Source organism: Lampris incognitus, chromosome 8 (genome assembly GCF_029633865.1).
Source record: "Lampris incognitus isolate fLamInc1 chromosome 8, fLamInc1.hap2, whole genome shotgun sequence".
In the NCBI taxonomy this organism is placed as follows: domain Eukaryota; kingdom Metazoa; phylum Chordata; class Actinopteri; order Lampriformes; family Lampridae; genus Lampris; species Lampris incognitus.
In genome coordinates this window covers 9,415,811-9,437,826 of record NC_079218.1, presented here as the reverse complement: position 1 = coordinate 9,437,826, position 22,016 = coordinate 9,415,811, and the positions used below count along the sequence as shown (strand labels likewise).

At 42.4% G+C, this 22,016-nt stretch overlaps 1 protein-coding gene across 1 annotated transcript in view; it reads right to left on the bottom strand.

The window, feature by feature from the left end:
• Positions 1-408: 408 nt before the first annotated feature.
• The window catches only part of aspa (aspartoacylase), a 24,884-nt gene continuing 3,276 nt past the window's right edge, over positions 409-22,016 (bottom strand). Inside the window, exons 2-6 of the mRNA XM_056284775.1 lie at positions 19,151-19,346; positions 10,837-10,930; positions 10,363-10,470; positions 4,802-4,911; positions 409-1,586 (exon numbers count right to left, since the gene is read on the bottom strand). Coding sequence (XP_056140750.1) covers positions 1,395-1,586; positions 4,802-4,911; positions 10,363-10,470; positions 10,837-10,930; positions 19,151-19,346 — 700 coding nt within the window. The 3' untranslated portion in view covers positions 409-1,394. The remainder of the gene's footprint in view (positions 1,587-4,801; positions 4,912-10,362; positions 10,471-10,836; positions 10,931-19,150; positions 19,347-22,016) is intronic.

Genomic DNA, 22,016 nt, shown 5'->3' with positions numbered 1-22,016 from the left:
GTCCAGGACCCCCAAAAAGGTGGAGAACCACTGCCTTACAGGACTCCATTGCAGTAACCCAGACGGGAGGTGATGGATGCATGGACGAGGGTCTCTGCCAGGGAGTCTGAGAGCGATGGCCGGGATCTGGGGATGTTGTTGAGGTGAAAGAAAGCAGATCTGGTGACAGATCTGATGTGTGACTGGAATGAGAGGGTGGAGTCCAGAATGACACCAAGGTTGCAGACTTCTGGGGCTGGGCAGATGGGGCAGCCATCCACCCGGGGAGAAGATAAACGTGTGTTTAGATAGTGCTGAAGAGTGGTTGTATGGCTCCCCCTAGTGGTCGCGAACGCTTCCTAACGTGACACACGTGGCAGAAACGATCCGTAACGAAAGGGCTCATTCGAAAGCAACACAAGTATGGGGTGAGTATATGATAATGGTATATTTATTGATCGTATCCTTTCCACAGGACTTCAGGGTTAATCAACATGTACCAGTAATGACAACAATGCCACAAAAATAATGCACAAAGAAAACAGAATTACCATAAGATCCGCAGTAATTCAAGTCAGCAGACGTCAACAGACAGGTCAAGATTAGAGAAGACGTCATATCCGGTCACACTTTAAATTAATTTATACCAAAAAATGACAACAAATAAAATAAAAAACATGCTCCCAATTTTGTTCCGACTGTTGAAAAAAAACATATACTAACGTTTCATATTAAAATATCCTGAATTTATTGTGCAATTTTAAGTCTATTAAGGCAGTAGTAGTAGTAGGACAGCACCATAAATACAACCAGTTACAGGTAGCTAGTGTCAAGTTGTGCTGTTGCAGTTAAAGGCCACGAAATGCTGTCCTCGTGATTTCAAACCCCGCCCCCCCCTCCTTTTTTATTTTTTTATATATATCTGCAGAAAAGTAGAAAGAAGACTTATGGCCAAAAGTTGCAGGTTATGATATCTAATGGCCTTCCTGAGGAGTTAGGTGACACGTAGCGTTAGTCTCCTTCCGAATCGAGTCGCGACTCGTAAGCGGTTCATGATTAAGCCTAAAAATATATGCGTTATAAAAAAAAAAACTACCCGGTTTAATATAAATACTTGTGCAAATAATCATCGTAGCATAAATACTCATCACAACAATATGGTCTTTGTATCAAACACTTTCACAGTACTGCCCATTGTAGTGACTCCTCGAATTTTCTTTGCATAGTTAATCGATTTCTCTGGATAGCGAACACGGAGGAAAGTAAATCAACGTAGTATATCCTGGCTCTCTGATAACCGCGATGGAAGAACGTGACTTGAGACAGAACGTTAAAGTCGAACACTCGTTAGAGATTATTGCTGAGGCCTTGTACACACACACACACACACACACACACGGGCGTCTGGCGGTCCCCTATGCTTTCCTGATGGCCTTGGCCACCAAGGTTTCCCGCCTGGTGGTCACGAACGCCTGCTGCTTCTCGTAGTAGGCCGCCTCGTTGATAAAGGTGGGGTAGACGGTGCCGGGGCCCTCGTAGTGGATGGTGTTTCCGTCGAACGTCTGGAACATGGGGTCGCCGGGGTTCAGCGGCTCCCAGTCGCAGTCCTGCAACGACAACGGATACACAGGTGAGGAGGGGGGGGACTACAACAGATTCCTGACAATGCAACAAAAACAAAAAACACACAAAAAAAAGGTAACACTTGAGTATGGGGAACGTAGTCGCCGTTAATTAGGTGCTTATTAGCATGCAAATTAGCAACGTATTGGCTCTTAATTTGTCATTATTGCGTACTCATTAATGCCTTATTCTGCATGGCCTTATTATACAACCAGTAAGCCATGAACTATGAGTTTTCCCTCTATAACCTCAGAAGTATTGCTTATTAGTAGTACCATCTCAATATGCTTTGCTTAGTCTGGCACTTTAGTATGGGGAACGTAGTCGCCATTAATTAGGTGCTTATTAGCATGCAAATTAGCAACATACTGGCTCTTAATCGGTCATTATTACGTACTCATTAATGCCTTATTCTGCATGGCCTTATTATACAACCAGTAAGCCATTAACTGTGAGTTTTCCCTCTATAACCTCAGAAGTATTGCTTATTAGTAGTACCATCTCAATATGCTTTGCTTAGTGTGGCCTTTATAAGGTGGTAGTACCACAAGAAGAGTTATTCTCCCTTACTAACACTTAATGAATATGGTCTGTTCTTACATAACAACACACAACACTACAAGTGTTCATAGTGTTACATTACTGTACATTAAGTGTTTTTACTTAGAATATGTTCCCCATACTAAAGCGACATCTTGATCATTACTAATTCACTAGTAATTAAGTTTTTTTATGTTCCCCATACTGAAGTGTTACCATATATATATATATATATATATGGTAACACTTTAGTATGGGGAACGTAGTCACCATTAATTAGGTGCTTATTAGCATGCAAATTAGCAACATACTGGCTCTTAATCGGTCATTATTACGTACTCATTAATGCCTTATTCTGCATGGCCTTATTATACAACCAGTAAGCCATGAACTATGAGTTTTCCCTCTATAACCTCAGAAGTATTGCTTATTAGTAGTACCATCTCAATATGCTTTGCTTAGTATGGCCTTTATAAGGTGGTAGTACCACAAGAAGAGTTATTCTCCCTTACTAACACTTAATGAATATGGTCTGTTCTTACATAACAACACACAACACTACAAGTGTTCATAGTGTTACATTACTGTACATTAAGTGTTTTTACTTAGAATATGTTCCCCATACTAAAGCGACATCTTGATCATTACTAATTCACTAGTAATTAAGTTTTTTTATGTTCCCCATACTGAAGTGTTACCATATATATATATATATATATATATATATGGTAACACTTTAGTATGGGGAACATAGTCACCATTAATTAGGTGCTTATTAGCATGCAAATTAGCAACATATTGGCTCTTAATTGGTCATTATTATGTACTCATTAATGCCTTATTCTGCATGGCCTTATCATACAACCAGTAAGCCATGAACTATGAGTTTTCCCTCTATAACCTCAGAAGTATTGCTTATTAGTAGTACCATCTCAATATGCTTTGCTTAGTGTGGCCTTTATAAGGTGGTAGTACCACAAGAAGAGTTATTCTCCCTTACTAACACTTAATGAATATGCTCTGTTCTTACATAACAACACACAACACTACAAGTGTTCATAGTGTTAAATTACTGTAAATTAAGTTTTTGCTACTTAGAATATGTTCCCCATACTAAAGTGACGTCTTGATCATTACTAATTCACTAGTAATTAAGTTTGTGTTACTTAGAATATGTTCCCCATACTAAAGTGACGTCTTGATCATCACTAATTCACTAGTAATTAAGTTTTTTGATGTTCCCCATACTAAAGTGTTACCAAAAAAAAAAAAAAACTAGTTCCTCTGCTCATTTTCTCATTTATTAGTAATTTTCCATACTTTTTTTGTTTAATGACTAAATCAAAATATTTAATATTTAAGAGTCAAGTCCTACTACTACTACTACTACTACTACTACTACTACTACTACTACACTACTACTACTACTACTACTACTACTACTACTACTACTACTACTACTATCGGCTGCTCCCGTTAGGGGGCGCCACAGTGGATCATCCGTTTCCATCTCTTCCTGTCCTCTGCATCTTCCTCTGTCACACCAGCCACCTACATGTCCTCCCTCACCACATCCATAAACCTCCTCTTTGGCCTTCCTCTTCTCCTCTTCCCTGGCAGCTCCATATTCAGCATCCTTCTCCCAATATACCCAGCATCTCTCCTCCACACATGTCCAAGCCATCTCCACCTTGCCTCTCTTGCTTTGTCTCCAAACCGTCCAACCTGAGCTGTCCCTCTGATATACTCCTTCCTTCCTAATCCTGTCCTCCTTCGTCACTCCCAATGCAAATCTTATCATCTTCATCTCTGCCTCCTCCAGCTCCACCTCCTGTCTTTTCGTCAGTGCCACTGTCTCCAAACCATACAACATAGCTGGTCTCACAACCATCTTGTGAACCTTCCCTTTAACACTTCTGTCACAAATCCCTCCTGACACTCTTCTCCACCCACTCCACCCTGCCTGCACCCTCTTCTTCACCTCTCTCCTGCACCCCCCGTTACTTTGGACGGTCGACCCCAAGTATTTAAAGTCGATACAGCTGTTAACCTCCGGCTTGGTTGGGCGTCCCCTACAGACTCCTGACTATACAACAAAATAGAAGTATCGACCATAGTTTTCTCATTTATCACCAGTTTTCCACACTTTCGCTCATTTATTACCGATTTATTTCTACCACGAGGAAAATATTCGCAAAGACGTCGAAGCTGAAATGTTTAAATTCACACTATGGTATTCCCCAATGTAGAGCCTCGTCTCGTTTGCTCATTTATTACACATTTCCACACTTTTGTAAGTTTTATTACCAATTATCGTTGAATGTGCAATATTTACAAAAGCCAAAGCTAGACACTCCAAAGGTTAAACTTCATGTGATGGTGTTCAGCTGTAGATCCTATAAAAGAAGAGCAGCTTCTCCTCTAGTTTCCCAGTTTATTACCAATTTTCCAGTTTTTTTTATGATGATTTATTACAGCCGTGTTGCTGAACGTGAAACGTCTGCGAAGGAGTCGAAGCTGAAAACCTGAAGAATCTAAATTTTACAATTTGCATCAAGGCGGCGCGAAGACAAGTAGGTTGTCTTCTCACGTGCTCCACATTCGCTCGTTTATGACTAATTCGTGCTCGTTATGGCGTGATGATGGCCGTGGCGCTCACCTGTAGATTGGGGTGCACCATGGCGATGATGTTCCCGTTGGTGTCTCGGGGGTAGTCCATTCGCTCCGACACCCTGAACACGTCCACCGAGCAGGGAGGAAACTCCATGCCTGGAAAACACAGAAAAGCAGCCGACATGTTGGAGGGATCTGGCACGATGTCCACCAGGACACGATTACTGAAGGTCTCACCGTAGACCAAGAGGGTGGACTTGAGGCACACGACTTGGACTTGAGTCGGACTCGAGTCACAAATTAGCATCCGGGTGGCGTGGCGGTCTATTCCGTTGCCTACCAACACGGGGATCGCCGGTTCGAATCCCCGTGTTACCTCCGGCTTGGTCGGGCGTCCCTACAGACACAATTGGCCGGATACAATTGGGGAGAAAAATCCAAAAATCCATTATCCAAACCACTTATCCTGCTCTCAGGGTGGCGGGGATGCTGGAGCCTGTCCCAGCAGCCATTGGGCGGCAGGCGGGGAGACACCCTGGACAGGCTGCCAGGTCATCACACAGCCCCCCCCCCCACACACACACACACATCTAGGGACAATTTAGTATGACCGAGTCACCTGACCTACATGTCTTTGGACTGTGGGAGGAAACCGGAGCCCCCGGAGGAAACCCACGCAGACACGGGGAGACTCCACACAGAGGACGACCCGGGACGACCCCCAAGGTTGGACTACCCCGGGGACTCGAACCCAGGACCTTCTTGCTGTGAGGCGACCGCGCCATGAAAATAAATACGTAATAACATTTTGCTTCGGGAAAAGAATTACTTTGATAATATCACTCATGTGATTCCTGCGGATGGGTTACCCTTATTTAATTGTTTAAGTAAACGTACATAGTTCACTGTTAATACATGAGTTATTAACCAGTAATAAAGTTATTCGTATGAGTTATTAACCAGTAATAAAGTTATTAGTATGAGTTATTAACCAGTAATAAAGTCATTCGTATGAGTTATTAACCAGTAATAAAGTTATTAGTATGAGTTATTAAGCAGTAATAAAGTTACTCGTATGAGTTATTAACCAGTAATAAAGTTATTAGTATGAGTTATTAACCAGTAATAGTTATTAGTATGAGTTATTAACCAGTAATAAAGTTATTAGTATGAGTTATTAACCAGTAATAAAGTTACTCGTATGAGTTATTAACCAGTAATAAAGTTATTCGTATGAGTTATTAACCAGTAATAAAGTTACTTATGAGTTATTAACCAGTAATAAAGTTATTCGTATGAGTTATTAACCAGTAATAAAGTTACTTATATGAGTTATTAACCAGTAATAAAGTTATTCATATGAGTTATTAACCAGTCATAAAGTTATTAGTATGAGTTATTAACCAGTAATAAAGTTATTCGTATGAGTTATTAACCAGTAATAGTTATTAATATGAGTTATTAACCAGTAATAAAGTTATTCGTATGAGTTATTAACCAGTAATAAAGTTATTCGTATGAGTTATTAACCAGTAATAAAGTTATTCGTATGAGTTATTAACCAGTAATAAAGTTATTAGTATGAGTTATTGACCAGTAATAAAGTTATTCGTATGAGTTATTAACCAGTAATAAAGTTATTAGTATGAGTTATTAACCAGTAATAAAGTTATTCGTATGAGTTATTAACCAGTAATAAAGTTATTAGTATGAGTTATTAACCAGTAACAAAGTTATTCGTATGAGTTATTAACCAGTAATAAAGTTATTCGTATGAGTTATTAACCAGTAATAGTTATTAGTATGAGTTATTAACCAGTAATAAAGTTACTCGTATGAGTTATTAACCAATAATAAAGTTACTCGTATGAGTTATTAACCAGTAATAGTTATTCGTATGAGTTATTAACCAGTAATAAAGTTACTAGTATGAGTTATTAACCAGTAATAAAGTTATTTGTATGAGTTATTAACCAGTAATAAAGTTATTAGTATGAGTTATTAACCAGTAATAAAGTCATTAGTACGAGTTATTAAACAGTAATAAATTTATTCGTATGAGTTATTGACCAGTAATAAAGTTATTCGTATGAGTTATTGACCAGTAATAAAGTTATTCGTATGAGTTATTGACCAGTAATAAATTTATTCGTATGAGTTATTGACCAGTAATAAAGTTATTAGTATGAGTTATTGACCAGTAATAAAGTTATTCGTATGAGTTATTAACCAGTAATAAAGTTATTCGTATGAGTTATTAACCAGTAATAAAGTTTAGTATGAGTTATTAACCAGTAATAAAGTTATTCGTATGAGTTATTAACCAGTAATAAAGTTATTCGTATGAGTTATTAACCAGTAATAAAGTTATTAGTATGAGTTATTAACCAGTAATAAAGTTATTCGTATGAGTTATTAACCAGTAATAGTTATTCGTATGAGTTATTAACCAGTAATAAAGTTATTCGTATGAGTTATTAACCAGTAATAAAGTTATTAGTATGAGTTATTAACCAGTAATAAAGTTATTCGTATGAGGTATTAACCAGTAATAAAGTTACTCGTATGAGTTATTAACCAGTAATAAAGTTATTAGTATGAGTTATTAACCAGTAATAAAGTTATTAGTATGAGTTATTAACCAGTAATAAAGTTATTAACCAGTAATAAAGTTATTAGTATGAGTTATTAACCAGTAATAAAGTTATTAGTATGAGTTATTAACCAGTAATAAAGTTATTAACCAGTAATAAAGTTATTAGTATGAGTTATTAACCAGTAATAAAGTTATTAGTATGAGTTATTAACCAGTAATAAAGTTATTAACCAGTAATAAAGTTATTAGTATGAGTTATTAATCAGTAATAAAGTTATTCGTACGAGTTATTAACCAGTAATAAAGTTATTAACCAGTAATAAAGTTATTCGTATGAGTTCTTAACCAGTAATAAAGTTATTAGTAACCACTGGTAAACCCGTCACACAGCAGAAGCCCCTGCAGAGGGGTGCCCATGCCGAATAAACCCCAGCCTGCTGTTTCTTTGCAGTCGGTGTTATTCCGCTTCAGCGAGCGAGGGAAACCCATTCATCACCGTGGCAGAGCACCAGCGTGGCCCCAGGACAGAAGATTACCAAACCGTTGGCAGCCGGGCTTTAATGACATGGAAACAAACCAACTTCCAACAAGCATGCCATTCAGCGGTGGGCCAGCGAAGGGAACAGGAAGTCTGCGACTCACCCCTGGCACAGACCGCTTGTTTACGTAAAAGGGGAAGGGAAAGCTGCAAACGCTGCTCCCATGCCCCGGGAGCGCACAACGAGCCAGACGCCGACCCGCTTAGGCCTCCGCGTGGAGGTCTACGCCGCCGGAGGCCTGTGTATGATGTAGGCACACATGGACGAGTCCGTCACCCCCGAGCAACGTGGCAAAACGTCCCTCGCCGCGGGGACGCACTGGACGCACAGCCAGGTGGGCCGGGAGCCAGGACCTGCCTGTAGACCACCTGTTGTTATTACACACTGGACCAGAGCCGCCAAGACACCACACAACTAAACACCTCCACTGACACTAAGACACTTGTTAGGGTTTGTTTCAGAAACACAACTGTCATCTTCCTCATACTCTGTTCATCTTCCTCATACTCTGTTCATCTTCCTCATACTCTGTTCATCTTCTTTATACTGTTCATCTTCTTCATACTCTGTTCATCTTCCTCATACTCTGTTCATCTTCTTCATACTACTGTTCATCTTCTTCATACTCTGTTCATCTTCCTCATACTCTGTTCATCTTCCTCATACTCTGTTCATCTTCCTCATACTCTGTTCTTCTTCCTCATACTCTGTTCATCTTCCTCATACTCTGTTCATCTTCTTTATACTGTTCATCTTCCTCATACTCTGTTCATCTTCCTCATACTCTGTTCATCTTCTTCATACTACTGTCATCTTCCTCATACTCTGTTCATCTTCCTCATACTCTGTTCATCTTCCTCATACTCTGTTCATCTTCTTCATACTCTTCATACTCCTGTTATCTTCTTCATACTCTTCATACTACTATCATCTTCCTCATACTCTGTTCATCTTCTTCATATTCTTCATACTACTGTCATCTTCTTCATACTCTGTTCATCTTCCTCATACTCTGTTCATCTTCCTCATACTACTGTCATCTTCTTCATACTCTGTTCATCTTCTTCATACTACTGTCATCTTCCTCATACTCTGTTCATCTTCTTCATACTCTTCATACTACTGTCATCTTCCTCATACTCTGTTCATCTTCTTCATACTCTTCATACTACTGTCATCTTCCTCATACTCTGTTCATCTTCTTCATACTGTCATCTTCTTCATACTCTGTTCATCTTCTTCATACTGTCATCTTCTTCATACTCTGTTCATCTTCCTCATACTCTGTTCATCTTCTTCATACTCTGTTCATCTTCTTCATACTCTGTTCATCTTCTTCATACTCTGTTCATCTTCTTCATACTGTTCATACTACTGCCATCTTCCTCATACTCTGTTCATCTTCTTCATACTCTTCATACTACTGTCATCTTCCTCATACTCTGTTCATCTTCTTCATACTCCTGTCATCTTCTTCATACTCTGTTCATCTTCTTCATACTCTTCATACTACTGTCATCTTCTTCATACTCTTCATACTCTGTTCATCTTCTTCATACTCTTCATACTCCTGTCATCTTCTTCATACTCTGTTCATCTTCTTCATACTCTTCATACTACAGTCATCTTCTTCATACTCCTGTCATCTTCTTCATACTCTGTTCATCTTCTTCATACTCTGTTCATCTTCTTCATACTCCTGTCATCTTCTTCATACTCTGTTCATCTTCTTCATACTCTTGTCATCTTCTTCATACTCTGTTCATCTTCTTCATACTCTTCACACTACTGTCATCTTCTTCATACTCTGTTCATCTTCTTCATACTCTTCACACTACTGTCATCTTTGTCACACAGCTGTCATCTTCAGACTCTGTTCATCCAGCCATCCATTATCCAAACTGCTTATCCTGACCCAGGGTCACGGGGGGGGGGGGGGGGTTGCTGGAGCCTATCCCAGCAGTCACTGGGCAGCAGGCGGGGAGACACCCTGGACAGGCTGCCAGTCCATCACAGGGCCGACACACAAACACACACATCCACACCTAGGGACAATGTAGTATGGCCGATTCCCCTGACCTACATGTCTTTGGACTGCGGGGGGAAACCGGAGCACCCGGAGGAAAACCACGCAGACACGGGGAGAACATGCAAACTCCACACAGAGGACGACCCGGGACGACCCCCGAGGTAGGACTACCCCGGGGCTCCAACCCAGGACCCTCTTGCCGTGAGGCGACCGCGCTAACCGCAGTGCCACCGTTTCCGATATACTTTGTTCAATCAAAAAAAAAAAGACCAAAAGCTACGAAACCCAAACTGCCTCATGTGGTCTGAATTTCTGAACTCCCCTTGCGAAACCCTTCATAATCCTATTGTGTGGCCTGCTGCTGAGCGCCATCTAAAACCGGCGTGTTATCGCCTGGTTCCCCTAATCTGTGATGGTATGCGGGCCATCGCAGCTTTCCATACCTTCGTTGAACAGCTCGATGAAGTCCAGGGCGTGTTTCAGTATTACTCTCATCGCCTCGAAGATGTTGCTCCTCAGAACCCCTTGAGGCTGCGGGCCGACCTCCAGGCCTGGAAGATAAGATGAGGCGAGATAAGAGCTTCGCAATATAATAAAAATCTTAAAGACTTGAGAATAAAAGGGAAACCTAAATAAAATAATGAATACAGAAAGTAATAGATTTGTACAAGTAAGTGAGACCGTGCACTCCTGCCAAATGTACACACACACACACACACACACACTGCAAAGTGAGCCTGTAAAAGCAACAACACCACCCAAAAACACAACAACAACAAAGTATCTGCATGTGTAAAAATGTGTAAACCTATCATTAGCTAATCTGATGCGACGCCTTGGGAAAGGTGCGAGACTTCGCGTCCTAAGTGTGAGCAGGCTGGTCCCCCGGAGGCCCTCGGGCTGGCCTGCAGACTCACCCACGGGGTGCTTGGCCACGGAGCGCGAGGTGGAGTACTTGAGGAGAGGGTGTTCATTCAGCAGGACCGGACAACTGGCGGGAGCGATGGCTTTCTGCAGAGCAAGGTCAAAGGTCTCAGCAACACAGTAGAAACACACCGTCAACACGCTACCCACCAGCCCCCGCGTGTTAAACCCCCATCTCTCAACCTACGTCAGCTCATGCCACAGTTGGTTCTGCATAAATACTTGTCAATGACCAAACAATTCATTATTTATTTACCCCCCCCCCAGCCCCCCAACTGTATCCAGCCAGAGGAGGCGCTAGTGCAGCGACCAGGAGACATACAGGCTTCCCACCCGCAGACACGGCGGATTGTGTCTGTAGGGATGCCCGGCCAAGCCGGAGGTAACACGGGGATTCGAACCGGCGATCCCCGTGTTGGTAGGCAACGGAATAGACCGCTACGCTACCCGGACACCCCAAAACAATTCATCTTGAGTAAAACAAAGACAAAATACTTTAAAAAAAATACACTTACAAAGTACGGTAACCTTTTGGAAAAATCCAGTTTAGTTTAGTTGATAGGGAGGAATATCTAACGAACTAAACAACCCTTCAATCCTAATCATCATCATCATCATCAGCTTTCATCATCCTCCTCATCAATCTCCATCATTAGATCTACGGGAGCAGAAGATTTGTTTTAAAGCATGTTTGACTTGACAAATGAAGGATGTCTGAACCAAAAGACGGGGTTGGTCCAGTCTACATGAGCTCTTCACCACACATCTGATCAAAAAACGAGACAAACTACTCAGCTGGAAGCTGCTGCTCTCCTTCAATCTTCCAGAGTCTTTTCTGGACTGAGCACCAAGACAGCAGCTCAAACGGATCAGAGGAAATGCTAAAACTGACTTGTGAATCAGAGGAAGGCTTACGGGTCCTATTTAAAACACAACTTCCCCCCAGGTGACCTCTACTAGACGTGTATGGCCGTCTAACTGGGATTGTGGCGAACGCAGAGGACCAACGTAGGGGGGAGGGTGCTGGTGAGAAGGGATGGGGAATAATTCAACATTATCGTTTATTGTATCTCGACGGTACTGTATTGGGAGGAAATTCAAGATATTTCCATATCGTGATACACAATTGTGCTGTCTTAATCAAAGACAATTAGAATCTACGACTCAAAGTTTCGCACAAAATGAGGTCTGAAAAATCCGAGGGAGTGTTTGAAAACGATGTTTGGTTTGACGTTATACTTTACGTTAACAAGTAGTTCAATGTGATGGGCCCTCAGTTGGATTCTTAAACATGGTATCTGTGAAGGCAATGTGTCTGCCATATAGTCACAGACGATGTTTGTATGTAAGACCTGTAGGCTCGGTTTAACTTGGATAGATGCTTAAAGATCATGTGTAACTGAACAAAGGTAGTGTTATAAAGTGTCTTCTCCATATGAACTAATGAAGGCCTATTGTTAGCTGTTAGCTTGGGTGTCCGGGTAGCGTAGTGGTGTATTCCATTGCCGGGACAGGTCGGAAGTGTGGGGTAATTGGCCGGATACAGTTGGGAGAAAAAGGGGGAAGGGAACTGTTAGCTTATAGCAGAGGAATGTATGAGAAGTTCATTTGAGTGTAACAAGGTCTGAAGGGACGGCCGAGGAGAATTACGAGCTGGAAGGTAAGGACGAGGGGGGACCTGACCTATGAACTCTAGGATGACAGTCCAGCAATAAAATAAGCTTCTTCCTCCATTAGGGAGGCTTGGGGAGAACCTCTGGGTACATACCATTGTGACCGTAACTCAGGCTTGTTTACAATAAGCACGACTCCAGCAGTTTAGGCTACAGGGTAGAAAGGGAGTGGGCGCTGAGATCAGGGCACGCATTCAAGTGCATGCACGCTTTGTGCATTTGTTCGAGGACATATTAAAGTGTGACATACTGTAAGAGATTTTTGTCTCACTCCTCATTTATTATCAGAGTGGAATTAAATAATTGCCACAGCAGTATCTTTACATGTGCAAGCAAATATCATTTAAAATTCCTTATGATTATTGTGATAATAATATTTTCCATATCGCCCAGTACTACTGCTGAGAGGACATTACAGCCAACTTTGCTGATAGAAACAAAACATGGATGTCCACTGGTCATTTCAATATTACCTGCATGGGAATGGGATCAGTCACGAATATTTAAACTGAATAATAAAGTCTGACGTGCAGCCTTTTCTGCTTTTCATAAACTCGGACTGGCATCTATTTTAGTTTCCGGGCTCTATTAAGCCAATTACACTACATGTACATAGACGAGAGGCAAATTGGACGCAGGTGCACTGACTTGACAAGCTCAACCGCTCTGGGCTGCCACTGAATTGAGTGGACTAATAGTTTGGGTTGTTATCTAACATGATTGACAAGATGTGGAGATGGACCTGGTCCTTGATGACAGGTCAAGATGTTCTCTGAAGTCAACCCTGCCCCTGTAGCACTACCGTCCTGCTGGTTTTCACCCCAACCCTAGTTCAACACACCTGATCCAGTTAATCAAGGTCTTGGTAAGTAGGTAACCAGTAGAATCGGGTGTGTTAAATCCAGGAGCAGGGTTGGTGACCGCTGCCTCTTTATCTGTATTTATCACTGTGGATGGTTACTTGCGGTCAAGTTTTTGGTGTCGTCGTGTGGAGTTTGGGGAGGTGTGTCGAGGGTGTCTGGCTGGGAGAGCTGGCGTTGGAACGGCAGGGGGAACCTGGTCTGCTGCGTCCGGTGGGCCCAGGGACCACGGCCCCTGCCCAGAGCTGTGCCCGAAGAAGAAACACAGAGAGCGGTCTGACAGGACGCAGAAACGGGGCAGGCTAAGCTAACCGCTAGCCCATGCAGACCGGCAGTTCCGACAGTCGTCCTGGCTGACGTTCGTTCCCTTGGACAGTGACTTTTTGTTTAGGTGGATGTGTTAGTTTGGATATACACTATATGTACACAAGTATTGGGACACACCTCTTAATCATTGAATTCATGTGTTCCATTCAGACCCACTGCCACAGGTGTATAAAATCAAGAGCTAGCCATGCAGTCTGCATTTACAAACATTTGCAAAAGAATGGGTCGTTCTGAAGAGCTCATTGAATTCAAGCGTGGTACTGTCATAGGATGCCACCTTTGCAATAAGTCAGTTTGTGAAATGTCTTCCCTGCTAGATATTCCACGGTCAGCTGGTATTATTGAAAAGTGGAAACGTTTAGGAACAACAGCAACTCAGCCACGAAGTGGCAGTCCACGTAAAATCACACAGCGGGGTCAACGAGTGCTGAGGCGTATAGTGCGTAAAAGTCGCCAACGCTCTGTTGACTCAATAACTGCAGAGTCCCAAACTTCCTCTGGCATTAACATCAGCACAAAAACTGTGTGCCAGGAGCTTCATGGAATGGGTTTCCATGGCCGAGCAGCTGCATGCAAGCCTTACATCACCAAGCACAATGCCAAGCGTTGGATGGAGTGGTGTAAAGCACGCTGCCACTGGACTCTGGAGCAGTGGAAACGTGTTCTGTGGAGTGACGAATCACGCTTCTCTGTCCGGCAGTCTGATGGACGAGTCTGGGTTTGGCGGATGACAGGAAAACATTACCTGCCTGACTGCATTGTGCCAGCTGTACAGTTTGGTGGAGGAGGGACAATGGTATGGGGTTGTTTTTCAAGGGTTTGGCTAGGCCCCTTAGTTCCAGATAAGGGAAATCTTAATGCTTCAGCATACCAAGACATTTTGGACAATTGTTTTTTTTTTAAAAAATTTTTACTTTATTTTCCAATTTTCAAGTTTTTTTGGAACAGGTATACAAGACATACCAACAACAACAACAACAACAACAACAAAAAAGAAATGTGTAGGAATCCCCCTTCGCCCCAAGGCTCAAAAAAAGAAAAAAGGAAAAAAAGGACTATGCAGGGATTTCTTATTCCAATTCCACATACTAACCATATTTTTGAAGACGATATAAAGTTGTACACATATATCTATAAGTATTGTCGTTACAACCAGGTAAATAAAAAGTACATTCAATAAAAGGGAAAACCTTCAATAAAGTCTATGAAAGGACTCCAGGTCAAAGTAAAGTTTTTGCGGGTTTTACATATTTTATATCGGAGCTTTATTCCACTTGCAGTTAAATAGGATACGTCTGCGTGCTAGTAATGAGGCAAATAGCATTTGCCTGCAAAGTCGTGACCTTACAGTTAGGGGGCGGTATGCCAAAGATGGCTGTGTGAAAATCAGGGGTTATGGTCTGTTTACAGATATGTGAGAATACATTAAATATCTGTCCCCAATAACTGTTGAGGGAGGGGCCATGCCCAGGACATGTGTCCCACCGAGGCTGGACTATGGCTGCGCCTCGGACAGCCAGGGTCTGCGGTGGGAAAGATTCTGGCAAGCTTGTCCCCCGAGTAGTGAAGACGGTGAAGCACCTTAAACTGAATTAACCCATGTCGTATACACAATGAGGACGTATGTATACGAGTTAAGCTGTCCCGCCATGTCTCCTCAGAAAGCTCCACACCCAAATCTCTCTCCCATGCAGTTTTTGTTTTGTCCCAGGATATCTGTTTCAATCCTTGTATCAGTGTATAAATTATAGAGACCCATTTTTTCCCAAAGGGATCCTTCTCTAGAATAACATCTAATTGGCTCCTGGGTGGCCGATACGGAAAGGAGGGAAACACTTTCTTGGCAAAACTACGGATTTGAAGGTATCTAAAAAAATGGGATCTGGGTATGTTATGGTCTTTGGTAAGTGTTTCAAATGAGGTGACTGTTCCGTCTTTAAATAGATCACAGAAAAACACCCGTCCATGTCTGTGCCAATGTTGAAATGCGTTATCTAACACAGATGATGAGAAGAATTGATTATTTGCTACTGGAAAAAGCCCGCTGGCAGGCTTTAATCCAAAATGCCTCCTAAACTGGAGCCCTATCCTAAGTGAAGCTTTAACCACCGGGTTTGTTATTCGTATGTTACGATTATGTGGTAGTGGAGAGGTGAATATCGGTAAAGGATTGGATAAGAGCTCCATGTGAACCCAATCTGTACCCTGCTGATTCTTATATGTAAATGCCCAATGGAAAAGTTTTACAATGTTCGCAGCCCAGTAGTAACAAATAAGGTCAGGCAAGCCTAATCCCCCTGTCTCCTTAGGGACCTCCAAGTATATTTTCTTGGACAATTCTGTGCTTCCAACTTTGTGGGAACAGTTGGGGAGGGCCCTTTTCTGTTCCTGCATGACTGTGCCCCAGTGCACAAAACAAGGCCCATTAAGACATGGTTGGGTGAGTTTGGTGTGGAAGAACTTGACTGGCCCGCACAGAGCGCTGACCTCAACCCCATCGAACACCTTTGGGATGAACTCGTGCGACATCAGTGCCTGACCTCACAAATGCTCTTCTGGATGGATGGGCAAAAAGACACACTCCAAAATCTTGTGGAAAGCCTTCCCAGAAGAGTGGAGGCTGTTATAGCTGCAAACGGGGGACCAACTCCATATTAATGCCTATGGATTTAGAATGGGATGTCATAAAAGCTCCTGTAGGTGTAATGGCCAGGTGTCCCAATATTTTTGTCCATATAGTGTATGTGTAAGTTTGGATATGTGTGTTGTTGTAGTTCCTTTATGTGTTTTTGTCTTTGTGTTACACTGCGGTAAGCTGGGGGGAAACGATATTATGTTTCGTTTCATGTGCGCAAGTGCACGAAATGAAATGACCTAAGTGTTCATGATTCATGAAGTTCTGCGACATGATTTCATAAATTCACAAATGATTAGTTTGTGATTCATTCCATCCATGGTGAAAAAGACAGACCACACCTGGCAAACTTAAAAATATGTTTGTCCTTACTTACACCGGCTTCAATGGCTGTCAGTGCACGAAATAGATGGAAGTATTTATTGGGAGAATACACCCATGGAAGTACCCAAGCACTCTCAATCTCTGATTCTCAGCACACCAGAGTCAAAACCAAGCTCTGCGCTTGTTTTAGGAGAGTAAACGAAACTTCCATTGACAATATGGTTGATCACTATGACAAAAAAAGGATGAATGAAGAATGAGCACATGGTGGGTCACTGTTGATGAAAGCCTCTGGAGGTCATGACCAGAGGTGTCAGGGTTACAGGTTAGTTCAGTCAGGACCTTAAGATGGTTGCGCCTTTGAATAAATTCATTACTTGTTCAAAACTCAAAGATGGGCAAATCTTTACACTGTGGACATGAGACTATCATAGGACACTTACTTGTTAGACACACTTATAACCCCATAGAAACTCACAAACAGTCAACCACCATTACCGGCCAATCTGAGGACCCGAATAAAGTTTCATTCAGTTTCTTTGATTCACAGTACTTATCCTATCTGTTTTGATGACACATACGGTAATATTTTTTCCCTACTTTAGCAAATAATTTGGTCTGTTTGCAAAGATTCGCCCTGGCGGCTTTTTTTGAAAAGTGTAGCTACATTAACATGGAGCCTTTTATTCCACTATTAAACAGAATAACAGCCCAAATCAGAGTAAAAATGCCTCCCGGGACATCCTCCATCATAATAAAATGACCCATTCTTAAGGAAATTTCAATTCACTGCATGGGGTGCTATATTACTCTTTTTATATACCTATATATTTTTTTCTTATATATATTTTCTTCTTCCGCTTCCAGTGTGGGAAGATGGTGGCGCAGATTCACGTTTGCAGCGGCCTCACCCAGTACCGGTGTGGGAAGATGGCGGCGCGAATTCATGTTTGCGGCGGCCTCACTCAGTACCGTCCACGCAGTGTCTTTGTCCACATCTGGATCTATGTTTGTCTTCATTTGATGGTTGGGGGAGCTGGCACTGGATCGACTGGGAGAGCTTGGTCTGCTGCGTCCTGTGGGCCCAGGGTCCACGGCCCTGCTAGGAGCTGTGCCCGAAAAGGTAACACCGAGGGCGGTCTAACAGGACGCGGAAGCGAGGCATGCTAAGCTAATTGCTAGCCCATGCAGAACGGCAGTTCCGATAACACCGAGGGCCGTCTGGCAGCGGCCTCGCCTAGCCTTGACTGTGTTTTAGTGTCGTCGTGTAGAGCGTGAGGAAGTGTGTTGAAGGTGTCTGGCTGGGAGAGCTGGCATTGGATCGGCTGAGGGAGCTTGGTCTGCTGAATCCTGTGGGCCCAAGGACTCTGGCCATGACCGAAGGTGCACCCAAAGAGGAAATGCCGAGGGCGGTCTGACAGGACATGTAAACGGGGCAGGCTAGGCTAACTGCTAGCCCATGCAGACCGGCAGTTCCACCCGGCAGTTCCAGGAGAAGGAACTCCAGTCATCCTGGCTGGAGTTCCTTCCCCTGGACAGTGATTTTTTTGTTTAGTTTAGATATATATGCGTTGGTTTGGATATATGTGTTCTTGTAGTTTTTGGGTATGTGTTTGTCTTTGTGTTGTACTGCTGTGGGCTTGGGGAAACGATGCTTCATTTCATTTCATGCACTTGCGTACATGAAATGAAATGACAAAGTGTTTCTGATTCTGATAATCCATTCAACAGGTGGAAAATTGTCCTGTAAATGCTCCTCATGATTATTTTTTAGTTTCTGAATATCCATTCTCTAGCTCCACACATTTGCCCACCTAAAGCAAGTGACGTACACCCGTGTCTGATTACTTCCTGGACAGCTCTATCTGTTCATTTTATTCATCACTCATATTAACGCTCTTAACCCAGCCACTGAGGATGCACAAGCCAGTGCATTCTTAGTGCCGGTCCCAAGCCCGGATAAATGGGGAGGGTTGCATCAGGAAGGGCATCCTTAAATATTTGCCAGATCAAATATGCAGATCATAAATAAGATTTCCATACCGGATTGGTCGAGGCCCGGGTTACCAACGACCGCCACCGGTACTGTTGGCCAGCAGGGTGCCGTTGGAAACTATGCTACTGTTGGGTGAAGGAGAAGGAGAGGGGGAAGGCATGTCCAGAGGCAGCGAGAGAGGAGGAAGGGTAGGCGTTTGGAGGTGAGAGTCGGAACTTTGAATGTTGGCACTATGACTGGTAAAGGGAGAGAGCTGGCTGATATGATGGAAAGAAGAAAGGTAGGTATACTGTGTGTGCAAGAGACCAGGTGGAAGGGGAGTAAGGCCAGGAGCATCTTTGTTAATGCTCTTGGGTCAAATTGTCAATTGGATTTATTTCATTCGGAAAGGATAAAAACCTGGCACATGTAACCACAGCTTATGTCAACAGAGGTATGACTGTGCAAGAGAAATGAACATGTTCAACCAAAATGGGACTTGACGTCTGTCACCTTGATGTAGTTCATCATCTGCAGGTTGAAATGGTCTTTGGAGCTTTCCAGTATGAGAGTGCAGCCCATATTGGAAGTGGTGTTGTGGAGGTCAAAGATCACGTCGTAGGCCTCTGGGCTTCCTTTAGGTCCAAACATCCTGTTGATCTCCTGGGCCCTTTGCACCTCGTAGGGCAGGTCAGTTCCACCAGGGGCACTGTGATGGACAAATTAGATGTCAGCATTGGGTCAGCTTTGGCTCATAGCCTCTCTGGGAGCTAGCCGGTTATCTCCCATGGGTTTACACTGCTCTTATGTTATGGCTCTATTTGTTAGTACTTTTTATTTTATTCTCTTACAATTTTTTTCCATGTCATTTTTAACAGTTTTATCCTGTTCTGTGAAGCACTTTTTAAACCTTGTTTTGAAAGGTGTGATATAAATAAAGTTTATATTATTATTAAAGTTTATTATTTACACTGAACCTGCTATATGACTCTGCCACTAGGTGTCGGTGAGTCAGGGAGTGCAGATTCACTCAGAATGACTGGGAGACTATTGGTCTAAAGGCTAATTTTTATGTTTTCACAAAGAACTAATTCATCTGCACATAAAATTCAGTTAAATCATCATTAGAACCCATATTAACTGGTATCTAATACTATTTTATTTGTCAGCCTGACCAATAACGACCTCATGTGAACACGATTTCAAGTGTGGCAGCATTATCGCCACAGCTAACTGATGCCGACTGGTTGTGATGCTCATGAAGATTCAAATATACAGCCAATCCAATATTTATATCATATTATATTACATTATATTATATGACACTATATGATAAGTCTTAAGACCCATAAATCATCTATTCGTGAAAACACTGCAATGGCATTTTTTTACACAAATGAAGTGGAATGGCTACCTCTGAATGGTGCAGCAATTTTCAAGAATGTATACTATCACAATGAGAGGAGTGCACTCAGTAGCATGCAGATCTCTGCCAGGCATATCGCCTCTTCTCCGGTGTTTGAACTCGGTGACAAGCCACCCCTTTTTTCGCCTACCAGAAGGGGAAAATGTGCACACGGACAGAAAAACCAGTTTTTCCTGCCATTATAAGACTTTTGCACAGTGCCCGAGTCGATTGAATAGGAAATACGGGGGGGAAAGTTGTTAATATGCAGCGTTCAAGCTAAAAAATCTACCTAATAAAAACGTTTCGCCTGTCAGTCTGTGGATGTGCAGCCTCCTAGGCAGATCCTCGCACCAAAGTGACCGAGTCTGACATGAAATGACAGACATCAGGCTATCATAATGTGTTTAGCCGTCGTGGTTTTCATGATTTAAAATGAATGAAGGCGAATTTTGGCAGCCCGGACACAATTTGGCCTGACAGCTGCTCTGCTGATTGACTTTCATTCACAAAACAGCGCTAAGAAAACATAGCTCAGCCATGGGAAATGTGTTATTGTAGCTACTGAGATGATTTCCAGCTGCGACTGTGATTAATCCTTCTCTTGAAATTGTATTTTCATAGCAGAGTCTTAACATTGGAGACTATGGCACTTCCGCATGGCGGTGAGGTCAACAAGGCCAATTATTTTTGGTTCCTCCGGCTCTCCTGTGCTGACATCAGCCGTGAATGATTTGCCGGCTTGCGAAATATGATCAACTTCTCGTTTCCCTTCAAGACTCATACCTTAATACATTATGTTTTGGTTTTTTAAATTATCGCTGCCCGATCTGACTCAACTGTAGATGTGGGTCGCGCATGCGCACGGTTGACTCAGATCGGGCAGCGACAGAAAGCAGCGTCAGTCCAGTGTGCTAGAGAGTGAATGAAGAGAGGGAGCGGCGATAGCGACCACAAACGCTTTTCGAAGGTTCTGAATCACTGCAACCACGAGAGGCTCTTCCTCATACAGCCGTAACTGTGCACAAACTATTTTAGGCTGATGCGTCCAGTAGTCTGCCAGATTAGGCACGGAAACATACACACACTTGCAACCAAACACACAATCCCCTCAAGGCTACTGCCTGGTGGAGGTAATTATGTGGATAATAATAGTGAAACAAATATTTAGTGGTATAAATGTCTGTTTCGGGGGTTACTCTCCAGAGTCTAAGTCATTCACTCCACAGCATCACTGTACTGCTCTTCGATAGTGCTTTGCTTGGGTCTATCGAGCCCATGGTCGTTTATTTTTACGCTGTTTTGCGCTGTGGGAATATGAAGCCCTCTGACACTGTAGCTGTGATTCTAACGCTATACAAATAGACTTGACTTGATTTGATCGGACTTGACTTGGGAGAAGATGAAAGGGCAATCTGTCTGTGAGGGGATTGAGTAATACTTGGCACTCATTCACAGCTTGTGAGAAGGCTCAGCTGAAGAAACAAAAACCTGGTTTGCAGTTGGTACACAAGTTTATCATTGACCCAAGACTGTCTGCTCTTCATTAGGTAATAATTACAGTGCCCTTTTCACCCTCAACACTTTCACATAGTGTCCATTATTGTGTTAGAATCGCCGCTGTCGGTTTGCCTCTATTCAAAAACACACAAGTGATTCATCCTTTTCAGTATTTTTCTATATATTTTGTACATGTGTACATTTCTTATTCTAGGTATATTTCTAATGTATCTTTTACCTGTACTCACATATGCTGCATTGCATTTTATGTGCAAAAAGTGCTGCGTAAACGAAGTCTGGCAGACTGACTGAGACTGATGAATTTGTGGAATTTGCACAATTGCTTAAGAAGCTGAAATACGGGAATTTCCTGATTCTGTTGTGAAATTTTGTTTTTTCATTAACTTACGTGGATCCACACACCTAGTCTTGAATGAGATAAAAGGTGAACAATTAGGTTTGCAAATGAAAGTT